At 40.1% G+C, this 18,224-nt stretch overlaps 1 protein-coding gene across 2 annotated transcripts in view; it reads left to right on the top strand.

Annotated features, from left to right (window-relative positions):
* The window catches only part of WWOX (WW domain containing oxidoreductase), a 1,140,828-nt gene that overhangs the window by 189,894 nt on the left and 932,710 nt on the right, over positions 1–18,224 (top strand). Inside the window, exon 6 of one of the 2 annotated variants that reach the window (XM_011942140.1) lies at positions 1,677–1,790. The exons of the other annotated variant lie outside the window; for it this stretch is intronic. Coding sequence (XP_011797530.1) covers positions 1,677–1,730 — 54 coding nt within the window. The 3' untranslated portion in view covers positions 1,731–1,790. Of the gene's footprint in view, positions 1–1,676; positions 1,791–18,224 lie in introns of those variants that run through there. 2 annotated transcript variants of the gene reach the window in all.

Here is an 18,224-nt window from a genome sequence, read left to right on the forward strand (position 1 = left end):
GTTCCGTTGTGTGAAAAGGACTCATTTTATAACATTACATATTCATGGCTTGGGATGGATGGGATAAGGAACTTATTATTAATGTGTCACTGTGGGAAACTTACTCTAGTTCATTTGCGAACCTTGTTAAATTCGATGTGGTCAGCAGACCCGGTGAAGTTTTGGATACATTCTCTTAACAGAGGGCAAAGAGTTTGCTGTTGCTTTTCCTTGATTCAGTAAAACATGTTTAAATCTTATTTAAATCGTTCGAAGCAGCAGTTTGAAAGGAGAGGGAAAAAGGGGGGATGACAGAGATTAAGTAGAGAGAGAAGCTCCAATTTTCTTGTTGAATAGCCGTGTTTCCTAAGCAATCTGTAGATTTTTGGCCAGGTTTATGTAAGGGATGAACGACTCTCTATAAAATGATGTAAGGATCCTTTCTTTCCTGCCCATTGCCATTTCTAGCATTCTCTCCTTGAGGGAAGTTGCAGTTTTCTCCCTGTGTATTCATCCTTCTGACCTGTGCTCTGGATTCCAGGGAGTTCTTAATTTGGAGCTCTTACCGACATCACAGAATTCCTTGCCTGGGACAAATAGAGGGAATATTAACATAGCATCTTGTAAATCAAAGCTGGGCAGGGGGTGGGGGAGGGCACAGTGGGGAACCTGGCCCAATCTGCTTCAGTGTGAGCTTGGTAAGAAGGAAGCATATGTTGTACTTAGATCTCTGCAAAGACAGGCGCTGCTCTCTGGCAGGGACAGCATGTAGGGTTTGCAAGATTTGTGGGGCCGTTTCATGTTTGCACAGTTTGGCTTGGCTTGGGACATGGCTAGTGGTCACTGCCGTTTAACAGACTCCCCCGGGTTAGAAGAAAAGTGAGATAAATGCAGGAAAAAGGATACATTTTGAAATCTGGAAATTTTACATAACAGGCATCAGATTTGAAGAATGTCCAAAATATTAGAAATCATAGCACCACCTTTGCTAACACCATGGAAATTTTTAAACATGGAATTTGTTAATGCTGACTTGGCCCACCATGGGGTTAAAAAAAGTGAATTTCTTTTTGATAACCGAGGTGATGATCTTATAAAGTTGATGATGGGGTGTGAACGGTGTGAGTGAGGGACAAAGGAATGAAATATCCCTTAAAAGGCATCCTCTGATGATGTTTCCATAATGCAAAACATTTGTTCCTCGCCAGGATCTCATTGGCGGTTTGCTGATATTATATTGCCATTTATATTGGAAAGGCAGGCAGTGCGAAAACTGTAGTCTATTAAGAGTTTGTGAGTGTGTGTATGTGTATACAGTGAAATAATATCTAGTGTAATGTGAAGTGACAGTCAAAATTACAGCTTTTCTCTTGCCGCAAGGGTACTTCTCTGCCAAGTATAGTAATATTGTTGTAGCAGTGTTCAAGGTTGTCAGCAATTCTGGCTTACTCTGCAGAGAGCCATAATAGTGTGTGGAAGGAAGGAGCTTCCTGTCAGGGGAAATACTATAATTTTGATATATATTTGTTGGTGCCAAACTGCAATTAAATAGGAGGTGTTGGAAGAAGGTTTTATTTAACCAGCTTGAATTTGTTAATTAATTAGCAAAAACTTATATTTGGAATGTTTCAAGAAACAGTTCTATGTTCTTCTCATAACTTAATTTTACACAACTGTCTTTTGTTTGTATCTTAAAGAATACAGAATATCACCCTCCACTGGAAAAGTGCAGAATAAAAATTTTCAACTAGCAAAAGGAGGAAAAAATAAAAGATCTTGAATAATCTCATCAATTACATCTTCTTTTGGGGACATTTCCCAGTCTTTTCATGTTCTGAGTTCTATCTTGGTGATCTGACAGACATGTACTGTTTGCAACAACATCTATTATATGATTTAATTTATACTTTTATTAGTTTGCAGTTGTGCTGTACGACTCTTCAGGTGACTAAAGGAAAAGAGTTTGTTTTAAAGTGTGTGTGTTTGTGTGTGTACGTGTATACGTGTGTTTTTGTGTTTACGTAAGTGTGTGTGTTTTAAATTGTTTGAAAAACACTAGTCCATCTCTATTGTATTATCTGAGGGATGCTAGCTCATTACTTGGGATAGTAACAAGTTTCTTGGTGATGACTCCTCCTCCCATTGTCAAGAAAGACTGAAGATGTCACCAGAGTTCACTGTCAATGGCTATTCAGATGAAAAATACCTTCTTTTTGAATAAGTAGAAAAACCATGGGGGATTGAAATAGCAACAATATATTAAAAGCTCCCAGGCAGTTATGTGTGAAGAAATAAAGAACAGAACAGAGAGATTGTGTTGTTTTAAAAAGTGCTATTTAAGAGTCTTGAAAAAGAGTGTGTGTGTGTGGGGACACCTCCCTCTGATATTAAGTATTTTGCAAATTAAATGAGTTCCATTCTCCTATAAAATATGAATCTAATCACGTTTTATATGATCATAAAATGTGTCTACTTTTGTCTCTATCTTTCATGGAAAAAAGAAATATTCCCAAAGTATATTATAAAAAATAATTAATAAGCAACTTTTCATGGTTATTTTCTGAGGTTAATTATTACCCTGAGAAATCAATTTCAATTTCTTCAGTTTGAAAGACTCATTTGTGATGGGGTGTTTCCAAAAAGAGAGTTAGTTAAATGCTATATGGAAGGCTTCATTCCCTACAGAAAATGCCTCTGCTGCCAGCAGTGATTTATCCAGAGCTGTCTCACCCATTTATGCCCCTTGCTAGGAGAATGTATGGAAAATGTAATAGAGCTATTAGAATCCAGTGTAGTAGATTGGTAATAGTAAGGAACAACAGTTGTCTTCACATTGTTAAAATAAAAGTGAGACACCGCTTAGTCTTCACAAATGAAAATAACTCTTCTGCTAACCCTTCTGCCTGGCCTGAGAGAAGGTATCAGGGGATGCAGCATGGATCTATTTTCTTGACGATTGGTCCTGCTGTCCTGGGACCCAAGTGTGAGTGCACAGGGAAAAGGGAGGAGAAATGTAATCCTGTAACTATCTCCTCATGGAAAACAGGAAACCACAAATGAATCAAATGAATCCATTTCCCCTCTTTCTGATCCTCTGTGAAAGTCATCAAAAATCATACTCTGTTCTCACCAGACAACTGCAGTTTCGTGAGCTGAGTCTAGAGTGTTCCGGGCCGTTACAGCTAATCATGGCAGGCTCTATCCAACTGGGGGAACAATTTAGCTCTCGTGGGATTTCCCTTTAAATTAAATATGTTCTTCAGGTACAGTTTTTTAAAACCAGTTTTCTCCCTGACTGTTAACCTACTTTATCGTCCATTGCTGGGCTTAAAATTGCATGTCCATTGGCATGGTTGACATTATATATAAATATTTGGAATTGTAGTTGAAATGATAGATGGTACATATATTTCACATGTTTTAAGATTAACATATTAACAGTTTCTGATATTCAACAAGGAATGCAACAACTTCGGTGAAACAGGTAAGAGAAACAACCAGTCACTTGATCTGGAAAGTGATATGTTACCTGCAGGATCTGTGTTAGGCTGTTCTTGCGCTGATACAAAGAAATGCCTGAGACTGGGTAATTTATAAGAAAAGTGGTTTAATTGGCTCACAGTTTTGTAAGTTGTACAGGAAGCATAGCGGCTTCTGCTTCTGGGGAGGCCTCAGGAAACGTACAATCCTGGCAGAAGGCAAAGGGAGAGCAGCAAGTGACATGGTGGCAGTGGGAACTGAGAGAGAGTGGGGCTGTGAGTGGTGCCCCACTTTTAACCATTTTCCTGTTTAGGAAATAAAAAGTGCAGCTCACTGCTAGCACTCTTTTTGATTTAACATAAACACGCTCTTTGAGGCCGAAGCAAATATGACTGATTTTCAATGTGGTAATATAAAAACAGTTCTTGGAATTATTTCTGAACAGAACTAACGTCAGAATCATCTGAATCATCAGAACTGTGTATTTTGGAAAAATCGGATGCATCAAATGAATCTTTGGCCAACAATTGTTCGAGAATGATGTTAACATCACACTTAGGAATGCTACATTTTCTCGGATCTGACATTTTCAGTGATGGAGAATTATTATATTTTGTAAACGGAAATACCACTACTGAAAACAGAAGGCTAGAAATAGAATGATATCCTTTGTTTCCAAAGTGGATATGCTGGAGTGATGTGAAAAAAAATAATAAAAGCGAGATATTTCATGGCAAAGCTATCTCAGGGTAAACACTGCACACCAGGAAGTATTCTTGGGGCAAATGGGAAAAGGGCTAAAATGACCAGATCTCCAGAGATCTCACTCACTCTCAGGAAGACAGTGCCAAGCCATGAGGGCTCTGCCCTGGTGACCCAGATACCTCCCACTAGGAAGGTGTTTCGACATGAGATTTGGGCGGGGACAAATATCCAAACTATATCAGGATCCCAGCAGACTGGTGGTTGGAGGCGTAGGGATATCTGAGAAGGGCTAAGAATAGCTTTTTCTTTTAGTAGATCGGGAATTTCCTCTTACGCACAGAAAGCTCCAAATTCAAACTAGCTGAAGAGGAAAGGGTCATTACTTCTGACAGAAATGCAAAGTTTTGTGCAAGTATCAGCAAAGCTTTTCTGTAATGGGATATGTAATTAATAGTTTGGGGCCTTGCAGTGTTTGTTGCAGCTACTCAACTCTGCCCTCATAGTGCAAAAACAGGCGTAAAGGATATGTAAAGGATCAGGCATGGCTGCAAGAAACTTTATTTATGGATACTGAAATTTGAATTTCATATACATTTTCTTGTGTTATGAAATAGTATTCTTTCCCCTCACCCCCAACCATTTAAAAATGTAAAGCATTTTTAGCCTGTGTGCTGTACAAGAACACAGCCATGTTTGGCCCAGCAGTTATAGTTTGCCAACTCCTGTTTAGAATCTAGCTTTATTCAGAGCTTAAATATGTCATCGAGGTCCCTCTTTATTTTAATTCCTTAGTTTTGATGATCTTTTATGACTTATGTTCTTTAAAGAGAAAATTCTCCCCAGGTGGGGATGCCGCTGGCAGACGAGCACTGTTGCATCTTAGCTTGTTACCCCATGACAAGAAACTGTTTTCCCCCGCTGGCCTTGGCCAAAAAGCCACAGGGAGAACCAGAATTGGCCTAGTTTGAGGCAGACACCTATCCCTGAATCAGTCATGTCCCCAGATGATGCGGTTCTCTGCAGCCTGGGCAGTCAAGGCTGGAGATGAATTCTCTGCTTCTCCACAGAGTCTGACTGACCCTGTTCCCTAATGGAAAAATGAGGTCTGGTTTGGCCAAAGGAGGTCCCTGGGAAAGCATTCTGGACACACAAATCTATAGCTCCTACCATCAATCTGCTGTGATCCTTTTCTGGTTCTAACATTGCAGGTTTATTTTTGCATGTTTCTAAAGACATCAGGACGGGATCTTTTCTGGATGTGTCTTCAAAAAGGAGCCTGTTGGATGGTCTCTTACCAGTGGCCAGCAAAGAACAGTTCTTTTGTAAATTGCACTGCATTAAGAGCATTCCTATTTCCATCTCATTGATACCTGCCTTGGGTTCTGTTACCTGGAAGAGGTCAAGGTAGTCTTCTTGTTTCACTGACTTGATGGGGGCAGGATGCTTTCAGAAAGGAACTGAGAACAATGGCTTAAAACAGGGAAAATGTGGCCGGGTGCGGTGGCTCATGCCTGTAATCCCAGCACTTTGGGAGGCCTAGGTGGGCGGATCACGAGACCAGGAGATTGAGGCCAGGCTGGCCAATATGGTGAGACCCCGTCTCTACTGAAAATACAAAAAAATAGCCGGGAGTGGTGGCGTTCACCTGTAGTCCCAGTTACTCAGGAGGCTGAGGCAGGAGAATCGCTTGAACCTGGGAGGCGGAGGTTGCAGTGAGCTGAGATCATGCCATTGAACTCCAGCCTGGGTGACAAGAACAAGGCTCCATCTCAAAAAAAAAAAAAAAAAAAAAATTACAGGGAAAATGTCCAGGAAGGGTGTGGCTTAGCTGAAGATCAGCTTCAGCTTGATCCCACAGGAAGCTCTGGAGTATGAATTGTACATTTCATTGTACAACCAATTGTACAGTTGGTCCTGTCTGAGACAAGGGCCTGGCTGACTGATGGCAGTCAGTGATGAGCCACTGTCTGCTGGGGAAGGCAGCGGTGTGGACATAGCCTCCCAGGTCGGGCAGGAAGGGGTAGCTCTGAGATACCAGCTAATTCTCACAGCTTCGGGGTTCACCAGCCCGGCAGGAGAATCTGGGTTGAGGAGGAAACATTACGACGTGCCCATTTTCACCAGAGAGACCCCTCTGAAAAATCACTCCATCCACGCAAGGAGGAACGATGCAGGCACAGAAATTCTCTGTAGTCAGGGCCAGCACTGTAGTATTTACTGACCTGCTCCCTCCTCCACACTCCCAAGTGCAGGTGTGCAGATTGACATCAAACCTTTCATCCCATCCTCGGCCTCATACCTGCTTTCCACTCTCTGACCTATTTACTTCGATGGAGTCATTTTCAAATAACTTTTGTTTAGTGAAACTCAAGGCTTTTCAGGATGCTGTGCTAATGTCTTCCTTTTTTAATTGAGTAAATATATTATACACAGCTGGGTAGGTTGTTTCCTTGCTGGCCTTACTGCTACAGTTTGAAAATGGATACAGTTTTCTTTAACTCACATAGGATAAATGTGGCATTTATTCCTGGTTTCCTGTGGCTCTCCTTTAGAAAACGTATTTCCATGGACATTTTTGAAGCGCTTCTTAAGACATCGAAAAATTAAAAGAAAAAAAAAAGAAGAAAAATCCCTTTTCCCTCCCCCAAACAATGGTTACATAGTGACAACAGTGGGTTGAGCTAAATTCAGCTACGTCAAGGAAGAGCAATAAAAGGAGATGGATTGTTCTCTAAGCTTCACTTTATTGGATATTGTAATTGACATATAGTTGTCATTTATAATCATCTGTCCATTCCTGTGAGTTGGGAGCAGTAAAGTTAATTGTGGCAGCTCATTTGCATTAATCTCACCTCTGAAGAGTACAGTAACCCATTAATATCATGTCATGATGAATTATCACAAATAACATTGAACATATTGATTAATGATCTCTGAGATTTGTATCTCGTTAAAACATTTTGTTAGCTCTTTAAACTTTTAAGCCAACAACCATTGCGTGTAGGAGGGTTTTAGAGATCATCTGAGAGGTGGTGGTGGGTGGTGGTGTACTTTGTAGGGTCACTGGTTTAAGGGGTTGGACAACCTAGTTCCCATCTGATTTTCTTTTTCTTCCGGAGCCAAGTACTTTTTGTTGGTAACCTCCATCTCCCTTTTGCAGGATAGTGGTTTCTTCAAAACAGTGGCTTCCTTGATCGTAAGGTGGCTCCGATTCTCAAATGGAATGATTTTCATAAGATGTTTAAAAATTACCCCTTCAACACCTTAAGTGTTGGCTTTCTGAACCTCTTGCCCACCTAGGCATGCCTGCTGCTGTGAAGTGGCAAAAGTTTTCTTTATCTATTACATCAACATTTCCAAACTTACATGTTAACATAAACATGGACCTCAGAGGAAATGTGTTGTTTGAGATGAAATACCATCATTTCAAATGTCACTTACTTCTTGGTTTATAAAGTGTCGTTACTCTTTTCTTGGACACTCTCATCTTTGAGGTGTTTGCAGATTTTATCTCCTGTGGACATTTCTACAAAAATCAACCAACAAACTCGAGCAGAGAAATCATACTAGCCACACACACTATGCAGGCATTAATAAAATAATAGTAAATTCTCTTTAACCAAGTCCTTTGCAGAGTTTCCTGGTAGAAGTTTAAATACAATAGAAGCAGTAAAGAAAAAGGGTGGCACAAGAGTTGGCTTACAAAGCTTGGTCCTAACAGCTTTTTCCTTTTTCTGTTGCAAGATTGATACGATGTTTGATCTTTCAAACTTACGTATTTCTTCCATTACGTTTAGTATTTGTTTCGTTTTCTCAAAATACATATTTAACAACTAGCAAAATATTGGAAGCAGTCTCCTCTGCTGTCTATTTAGAGAAAATGGAACTAATCTTTCTGCAATAGGCATGCATGTAATGATGATGTCATTAATGCTTCGCTAGCTTGGGTGGTCTTAAACCTAGCGGGCAATTCTGAAAAGGGGCAAAGCGCAGCTGCTTCTGCTTTGTTTATAGACTGTCAGCCTTGGATCTGCCACTCCCTCAGAAGGGAAAGGATTGAGGCCAGCCAAGGTGGCTCACACCTGTAATCCCAGAGATTTTGAAGGCTGAGGTGGGAGGATCACTTGAGGCCAGGAGTTCGAGACTAGCCTGGGCAACACAGTGAGAACCTGTCTCTACTGAAAAAAGAAAAAACAAAATTAACCGGGCTGGGTGGCACCCACCTGTAGTCCTTTGGGGGACTACTTGGGAGGCTGAGGCAGGAGGATCACTTGAGCCCAGGAGTTCAACGTTACGCTGAGCTGTGATTGCACCACTGTACTCCAGCAGAGTAACACAGTGAGACCCTGTCTCTGAAAAATAAAAAAAAAAAAAGATTAAATTAGAAGGGAGGGATTACGACCCTCACGCATATCAAGAAACAAGCTCTGTGAAGCCACGTGGGACAGCTCAGCACCAGAACGGGGTCTGACTCTTAATGAAATTCAAGTGTATGATGGCTGAATATTATTGGGGGAAGATTTTGCAGTTATGCATTGTGTGTGCCTTTAGCCGGCAGATAAGGACAGTGGTACCATTGTGACGGACTCTCGGATGCTTGGTTTTATGGAGGGGTCTTAAAACAGTAATCGGCCCATATGTGCAGCAACCTTTGCGCCTAAATAGCTAAGGACAAAGTAGATTGCTTACTTCAAGAGACCTTCCCTTTCTCTTCTTTGTCAGGCCTGTAATGTTCCTCACCCACTGAGTATTTAATATCTGTGTTTTCAAATCAAAGAACAAGCTTTCTGTCTCCCAGGATAGTATCTTGTAAAGCCAACCTCTTTATTACTTCACCAGTTTTAAGGCTTTATTACTCACGACCTAAAGCCTACTAGTGAATTATGCATGTTAGAACTCACAGCACCGTCTCTGCCCACTCTTCTGCCACCTTTTCGGGGGTCCAAAAAGTACAAGGCGAGCTCCACGTGTGTTCATTCCCATCCGTGGTGTTAATCCTTATTCATTTAAAAAAATCTGCTAACGGAAATATTTCCATTCAGCTCATTAATCAATTGTGATTTTCATTCCCTTGTTTTGTAAAAGCTGTTGCAATAAATACTTTTTTCACAAGGCGAAAATCCAAGAGATGGATGCAGCCAGCGTAATTAATTGCACCCAGTTACAGGAGATCAGCAAGTTTGTGAGATTCACATGCTGCTGTACCATATGGTTGCCCAGTAGGCGAAAAATTTGATTAATGTTTTGAAGTAGATTTTTTTTTTCAGCAAATATTACAGCCCCAGATGAGGTGGGGTTCCCCCCCCTTTTACTTTCTAGTATTGTTAGACTTAGCCGAAGGAAACAATCCTCTGATTTAAAGCTTAATAATATTGTGATTCAGTGAAAACTTAACATGCGATAAAAATCACATTTCTCTCATCTCTTGTGGATACAGAAAAACAATACATGATGTCTTCGTTTGTAATTAAGGAAAATGTGATCGTTGGATTCTAAAACTTGATTCTTGATTTTTCTTTTCCCTAAGAAATGGAACTGTGGTTTTAACTGATGTACTTTTGGTATGATTTATAAGTAGTATATTTGGGCAGACTCTTCAAACTAAAAGGAAGCAGTAAAAAAAAAAAAAAAAATACAATACAATACAATGAATCCACAAACAGCTTCTTCACTGTATACCCCATACCTATTAGACCATCATAAATATAACTATATGAGTATCATAGAGAAGTTTAAATCTGTCTCTATTCTGTTATGCTAAGATATGTGAGTTTCATAACCACTCAATATATTCATAGTTAATTTATCCTTTATTTTTAAATAAATGTCCTGCAGATTTTAAAATCAATTTTATAGATTCTTTTCTGTTTTTAGTTGGAAAGTTCATTTTATCTTAGCAGCTCCTTGTCACACTGGGCACTCATTCTCTTTGGGTGCTGCCCTTCTGACTTTTTTCTCCAATACCTGGGAGGGAATTAGCCATTTGATAATATAACAGGACAAGCTTATGGTAGGCCTGACCTCAGCATTCAAAAAAAACAATGTGAAATCTTTAAAACGTGTCAGAACTGGCAATGAACTCCATAAGGACAATAAAATAAAACACATTTCTCTATTTTGGTAAATGATGCTTCATACTTCCTATGGCATAACTTTTTTTTTTTCTTTTCTTTGAAACTGTTTTAAATTTCTAATTGTCTAAGCAATATATGACTCTCCTTCAATCTTAATGTCTGTTGAAATGAACTAGTATCTCAAGCAGTTGGAGCATTGTCTTTAACTAGGCATCAACCTGGTTTTGAATCCTTTGAGTTTTGGCAAATAGAAAATTCATCCAGAGCCACAAAAAATATCTATAATTTTGACCCAGTAGTAGTCTAGAGAGATACTTAGTTCAAAAAGAATTGTGTTGTCATCATCAAGCAAAACAACAGTATATGCTGTCCTCTCTGAGATGTCACACGATTATTGCTTTTTTTTCCTTTTTAATTTTTCCTTTGTATCTAAAGCAGTTGAAGAGCGCTAAGTGAGCGCTCTGTTTTCTGATGGCTTAACAAGGGACTGGTTCAATCAAAATACCAAAGGAAAGGACAGAGACCAGGCAAAATGGCCATCTCCTCTGATTTTCAATTCATGATATAAATTTTTAAACAAAAAAACACTGTTTTTGGTACTTTCACTAGACTTCTAATTTTTTCCGCTAATCTTTAAAAAAATATTTTAAAGATCAATTATGTAATAATTAGCCACAAACGAGCAATAAGTGTCTCAGTAGTGGCCTGTTTTAATGTGCCAATCCAAAGAAACTGGCAAGACCTTTCTTTCCTGAGTTTGAGCTGAAACTCTGTCTTTCCTTTTCATCAGGTCACTCAAAGTAGATTTTTAGAGTGAAGCAGTTTTAGGGACACCATTTAAGAGAATCATTTCCCTAAGATTACCTAACATTTTTTTCTTTAAGATAGCCATTTCTAGTGAATATTTTTTAACTGTGCAATTTAAGTAATGATGTTTTTAATGCCCGCTACCTTAAAGACACTTTGTGTGGTCACCTGCAATTATAGACTGGGTTTTTAAATGAAAAAAGGAAACACTTTTAAATTTTTATTTAATATGGCAGGTGAAACATGAACAATATATGATCAGTTGGCCGGAGACAGTGTGTTGAATTATTTATGAGTTTACTTTTTTTTTTTGCTTTAACAGCATGTACGTATATGAAATTCATTACCAAGTGATAGGACGGGTAACCCAGAGGTTCTGATGAGGGCCAGGACCTCATGGTAATAAAAGTACATTAGACCTATTCCTAGTAATTTGATCTAGAGTGGCCTGATTTTTGTTGTGGTGCTAGTGGTGGTTGTGGTTGTTGATTTAATCGAATGTATTTGGAAAGAGCAAGCTTCTTCACAATGCAGTGATTTCCCTGCAAAGGAGAAGAAATGTATTTCTTGCCTCTCTTTCCTTAGTCGTGGGTGCTTCCCCATGATTTCACCAGGACAGTTTTATACCAATCCCTTGTACTTCAGAGGAGTGTGATACATTTGCAAGGTCTCTCTTTATATTCATGAATTTTGCATCCCTAGACATCATCCTTTTTGAGAAATAAACTTCCGAGTGTCAGTTTCCTTTGACGGAACCTCCTTTTATTTGAACTAACCACAACGGGTCATAATTTATAGGCCCAATCAGCACACCATTGCTCAGATAGAGTAATTTACCTGCAAGTATCCATCAGATAGGTGGGGGCTGCTAGATTTTTTAAGTGGGAAAAAAATCCAAACAGGTTTAGGAAGAAGAAGAAAAAAATCATCCTGGGGGCAGGAAGAACAACAAAAAAAATTATCCCTGGGGTCTTCCAATTTGAGATTGTTGAGTGTTACCATGCAAAACTAACACCCAGCGGGAAGGTTCTGCTTTTCTCACAAAATCTCGGTTAACACAAGGCGTGCCAACAGCTGGTAGAGCGAGAGTCAGGGTGCCAGGCTGAAATGGAGTGGAAGGCAGCCCTGGCTGGAAGGCTTGCTGGGAACCTGGAGCGCTGGAAGGTAAAACTTTACCTAGTGCTGGCAGCGTCACTTTGCCAGTCTGTTTCTTCCTAAGCTTCAGGCCATGCTGATGTTCAAGTTGAATAAATGAGAGCTAATGATTTTTTAAGGCATTTTTAGTGATTTGCCGTGGGAATGCTAAGTTGGCAAGAATAAAACCTAGGCAAGGAGAGTTGATTTTTGATGACCCAAAGAAGTCATGTCCTAGAGTGCTTTAGTAGAGCTCGAATAGTCTTAAGATTGTTCCACATCAGGGAAAGTGTACAGTTATCAGAATTACTTACTAATGAAAAAAAGGAGAATAAAGATTATTAGGCTGCAGGGTAGTGGGAAGGAACAGGGTAGCAACTCTCCAGTGAATTGGTCTGAGAAACCCTCTAACTTGGATCTAGGGAAGTACTTTTCCCAAGAATGGGTTCCACTGTTATGCTGTGACTAGTAACGGGGAAAAAAATAAAACTCCCCTACAGGTAAAGGAGTCACCTTATTAACAAAGGGAAGAATAAGAGACCTGAGTTTATATACACAGATTCCAATTGTAAAATCAAACCTATTGTATTTTCAAAATAAACAATATTTGAAAATACAACATTGCAGTCTTGTTTTCTTTTGTACTGGCTAGGATGGTCTGATCCTTTTGAGGAGGTCCTGAATAAAATTATATGGGCCGTAGAGAGAAACGCTGTTTGCTTGATAGTTGTTTTTGTAAAACTTTTACTGGCCTACAGTGTGAGTCAGTACATTGCAAATTTAAGAATGTTCATTGACATTTTTAGTAGCCACTTTACAAATTTTTTTCTGAGCAATGAGGTCATTGTATTTTATTTATAATCAGGAGTACATCAGCCCATGAATTTAGTTAAAGGTTTTTAATGTCACTTTGGTTAAATTTTTACTGTGCAATTCATGTGCACGCACATTTTTAAGCATTTTAATTTATATATCTCTCTGCATATTTTCTGCCTTGTGATGTGTTTAACGAATGACAGTGTCTTTAGTGCATAGCTATTTGGGGTTTCTACACTGGGAGTTTAATCTGAGGGCTTGGAATTGGTCAAACAAAACTCACTTGGCAACATTTACTTAGAGCAGACATGTCAATATCAGCCCCCACCCCTCCCCACGTGTTTATTTGTAATTAAAGTAAAGATGCTTGAGAATGGCTTTACCATTAATCTGGAAACATAGAGTCGTTTCCTGGTGAATGATGTATGACAGTTTTCTTTGTGCTTCCTCTGAAAAGAGAATTGTTCTTGTGGCATTGTTACAGAGAACAGCTTTCCTGTAGGGCTCACAGGCTCAACTGTTTCAAACTCCTGTTGTTCGGTAAATCTGTCAGAAGGGTCTGCAAGGGACCGTATTTATGAAGAGAGTGTAGAGTGGTCAGTCTAAAAAGCTCCTTAGTGTAGTACTTTGAATTTTAAATTACACACATAATTCAAAGGTAATGTAACTTGCCGTGTCGGACTTTGGTCCATTCCGTTAAATGGAGAAAAATGACTGACTGACGTGAAGAATGACTTATTGATTCTCGGTGGGAAAATGACTTGTGTAATATGGGAAGTATGGTAAAAGGAATAGCTTAATTATTTAGGGAGCACTTTTCAAAATATGCTTTTACAGCAGTACAAATTGTATATATACAAATTGTGTGACTAGGTTTTTTTTTTTTAAATTCTTTCATAGTAGAAAGTTATGAGAAGGCTTATATTATTTTGTTGCTAAGGCAAAATTTAATTTTGCTTAAATTCCTGTAAGACTAACTAAGAAAGATAGGAGGAGTGATGAGAAAGTTTCTTAACCCTTTAAGAAATATGACTTGTTCTAATTGCCATTTCTTATTTACATTATACTTAGGCTGGTGTTAGGATGTTGTGACTGCCAAGTTTACACAATGCACTTTCTCTCTTTCTGCTTTTGGTTTATGATGTTTTTCAATAGTGTCATGGAACTCACTTAATCTGATTTCATCAAGTAAATATATGGGAAGTTGAGATGACATATTTTAATCTGACATTTGAAGAAATATTCATAAGATAGCAGATAAAATATTTATTTTGGCCTTTTCCTTCTGATCTCTCTTTTGATTTGATGTGTATTCTTTGCTCAAGGAGCACAGCCTAATGTTATTTTGACTGCATTTCACAGTGTTGGCAGCCTTTCAGATAAACAGCATATTTGTGGTTAATTGGTTGAACATGTTCTATAATTATAATTATATTAAAACCTTAATGTGCTTGAACGTTTGCCCGCGAAGGCCACTCACATGAACTAAGTTATGTTTCTGTCGTTATAACTGAGCTGGCTGGCGGCTGCCACTCAGCAATCCAGGCAGGACTGGGAACCTGGGAAAACTACAGAGGCTTCTTATTATTTCGGTCTGAAACCGCTGTTTGGATAGTTTTAGAAGCTGACCATGAAAATTGCCTTCTGGATGTAACTTGGATCCCCAGGTCTCAATCTGTGGGCTAACGTTTCTTTGGATTTTCAGGAAGGATTGGCTTGGCTTTTTATCAAAGTTACACAACGGCTGTAAAAAATAAATTTAAAAAAAAAAAAGCAAAATTAGCACTTTGTCAAGTTTGAGGCTTATTTCCAAGGCCACCAGGGAGTAGGGAAAGTCACCAAAAGACCACTTCTTGAAACCAGGCAAGAAGCCATTTTTGCAGTGAGCTGAGAGGTCTGATGGCCACCAGCTGAGGGAGGGAATTCCCCTTTTGTGCCTTCGGGATTGATAGAGAAGCCCGGTGGACTTAGCAGCTGGGAATCCCAGATTCGTCTTTTCTGGATCCTGGGTCAACCATAAGATGATACTTTTCCCTGTGTAACAGTCAAGTCAGGTTCTGTGAACCACCTATTTTTTGTGTGGTCCATGAGATGAGGATGATTTTTACCTTTTTTTTCTTGAGACAGTGTCATTCTATTGCCCAGGCTGGAGTGCAGTGGTGCAATCTCAGTTCACTAACCTCCACCTCCTGGGTTCAAGCAATTCTCCTGCCTCAGCCTCCCGAGTAGCTGGCATTAAAGACGCCCACCACTACGCCTGGATAATTTTTGTATTTTTAGTAGAGACAGGATTTCACCATGTTGGCCAGGCTGGTCTGGAACTCCTGACCTCAAGTAATCTGCCCACCTTGGCCTCCCAAAGTGCTAGAATTATAGGTGTGAGGCATCATTTTTTTGAATGGTTGAAAAAATATCAAAAAAAGATAGTATTTCACGACACATGAAAATATATGGAATTCACATTTTAGTGTCCATAGAGTTTTATTGGAATGCAGCCATGCTCATCTTTGCATCTATTGTTTAAGCCACTTTCACACTACGGTGGCAGAGCTGAGTAATTGAAGCAGGGACATTGTGGCCCTCAAAGCTGAAAATATTTACTGTCCAGTTTTTTACAGAAAAAGTTTGCCACCCTCTGATCTACATGATGTCCTTCAGTTTCTGTCTCTCACTAGACTGATGGTGCCATGAGGGCAGGGCCAACTTCTATCCTAGGGCGTGGCCTGTAGTAGGGGTACTGGTCAGAATAATGAATGAATGAATGCATGCACCAAAACTGTGAGTACAGAGTTGTCTGTCATTTTCTTGTCTTTGGCCTAACAACTGAACGCACTTTATGAAATTTGCAAATCTGTTTCCAAACATGTTTGAATGGATTTTTATGGTCTTTTAATTAACCCAATAAAAATGGTAACAACACAGCAATTTTAAGAAAATAACAGAGCCAAGTATTTTTTATAGCTGTGCATGCAATCCGCATTACACCCACATGCAGTTTTTCTATGGTTCGAATAATTATCTGTCGGACTTAGAATACTTTAAATTAGGATTTACTTGAAAGATTATGTTCTGTATCAGTTTTTTTTTCTTTTTAAAGGAAGAAAAATAAAGCTCTTCCTAAATTTATTTACATGGTGGAGCAATTCTGGCACTGCTAAATATGGCAGGAAATTCCATTAAGTTTAAATGTGCTGCCCTTACCCTAAAGTATTTGGAGGGCTTCGTAGAAGAGCCAAATAGATTCAGACAGATCTTACTTGCAGGGAGAGCTGAATGTGCACCTCATTAAAATACTTTGTAAGGTTTTCAAGGATGGACGAGGATGGTGAGGATTCCAATTCAGAGTCTTCAAGCCAGTGATCCAGGCCAAAGGTATTCCGCCAGAGTGTTAGGAAATTTCACAGCCTCATGGAGACACCTCCCCTCCTCGCCCTTGTTGGACACACTCTGGAAAAGTCACCATTTCTTGCTGTTCCCTTGCTCTCGGACCATGCTTGGCCTGACCTGTCAACCACTTTAGCCTCCAAGGTATCTGAGCCTTTCTTTCGCCTCTCTACTTAGATCATATTCTTCCTGGATTTTGGAACCAGGCTGGGACACAAGCCACCTCCTCCTCCATTCTTGCTGTGTGGCTCCAGGCAAGTGGCCTCACCTCTTTGAGCCACTAGTTAACTCAACTGCAGGATCATAGGCTTACCTCTTGGTGTTGCTGTAAGAATTAACAAGGAGGTTATTTGTAAATCTCCCTGGGAGCTGGATGGTGCCTAATAAGCAGGCATTAAGGGTTGATTATCTTTGCACTCTCTCCTGCCAGATTTTGTAACTGAGTCCAGGCATCTTTAGAAACAGAAATGGTCCCTGCTCTTGTGTATCCCCTAGGCTAACCCAGCATCATTTTGCTGGATTACACGTCCTCTCTTCTCTCCTATATGTCTTCCCTCTTCCTTACGGTGGTTCTAAGCTCTATGTGTCACTTGTCTTCTCCTCTGAGCAGGAACTGGGCAATTGGAGGTTCTTTCCCTTCCCATGCTGGTGGGAGAATTGTTTAGTAGGTCCTAGAGTGGAATCTCCATTCCAGTCTGATCTGGTCAATTCTGGTAGGACTTCATCCAAGCACAAAGAAACCTTTGTTTTCATTCAAGACTTCCCTAAAAGGTGGCTGGGTGCGGTGGCTCAGACCTGTAATCCCAGCACTTTGAGAGGTCAAGGCTGGCAGACCACGAGGTCAGGAGTGGGTCGAGACCAGACTGGCCAACATGGTGAAACCCTGTCTCTACTGAAAATACAAAAATTAGCCAGGTGTGTTGTCATGTGACTGTAATCCCAGCTGCTCAGGAGGCTGAGGCAGGAGAATGCTTGAACCCCGGGAGGCAGAGGTTGCAGTGAGCCAATATCATATCACGGCACTCCAGAGTGGGCGACAGAGTTAGACTTTGTCTCGGCGGGGGGGGGAAAAAAAAAAAGGAGACTTTCCTGAAAGGTGATTTACAGGCTTCTTAGGATCCCTTCACGTGTAGTAATTTGGATTTCCACACCACCTTGCTGCGCCTTCTGCCCGTTTGTTCTCTGCTGCTGGACCCTGGGTGAGACAGCTCCTCTCTCTCCTTGTCTGGGTTGCTCAGATAGAGCCATAAGGATTCTCCCTGCCTCAAGAGCTGACTTCCTTCCACTAGTTCCTAACCATTTGTCCAGTTGATTCTTCTCTGGGCCTGCCTTGGCATCTCTGTGCCAAGCCCAGTGCCGAGGTTGCAGACGCAGAGGCACTGGGGCATATTTCTTTCGTTGAAGAGCTCGCAACTGATGAGCCCCATCCAATCAGAAAAATGTTGTTCCTGGTCTTACCACTGACTGGAACCCACCAACACCTCCCCTATCCAATATTGCTGGCTTCTACTTGTTCTATAAGATCCTTGTTCTCTAAGTTCTGTATTGTGTGTGAGTCCCTCTCACCAAAAAAATTTCCCTAGTCATCCCTTATTTATACTCCTTGATGCAGATTTCCATTTTACTCTTACCTTGTTGTATTATAGTTATCTATTTGTGTGTGTATGTATGCCCCCACTAGGCTGTGAGGTCTGTAAAAGGATAGTCTAAATACAGCTCTGTAAAAGGATAGTCTAAATACAGCTATCTATTGCAAATCTTATAATGTGACTCCATGATGAGATAGTTGGATATAGCCTTATGTTCCCAGCAGGAAGGAAGAATGGAAAGGAGGGAGGGAGGTAA

This window comes from Colobus angolensis, unplaced genomic scaffold (assembly GCF_000951035.1).
Source record: "Colobus angolensis palliatus isolate OR3802 unplaced genomic scaffold, Cang.pa_1.0 Scaffold207, whole genome shotgun sequence".
Lineage (NCBI taxonomy): Eukaryota > Metazoa > Chordata > Mammalia > Primates > Cercopithecidae > Colobus > Colobus angolensis.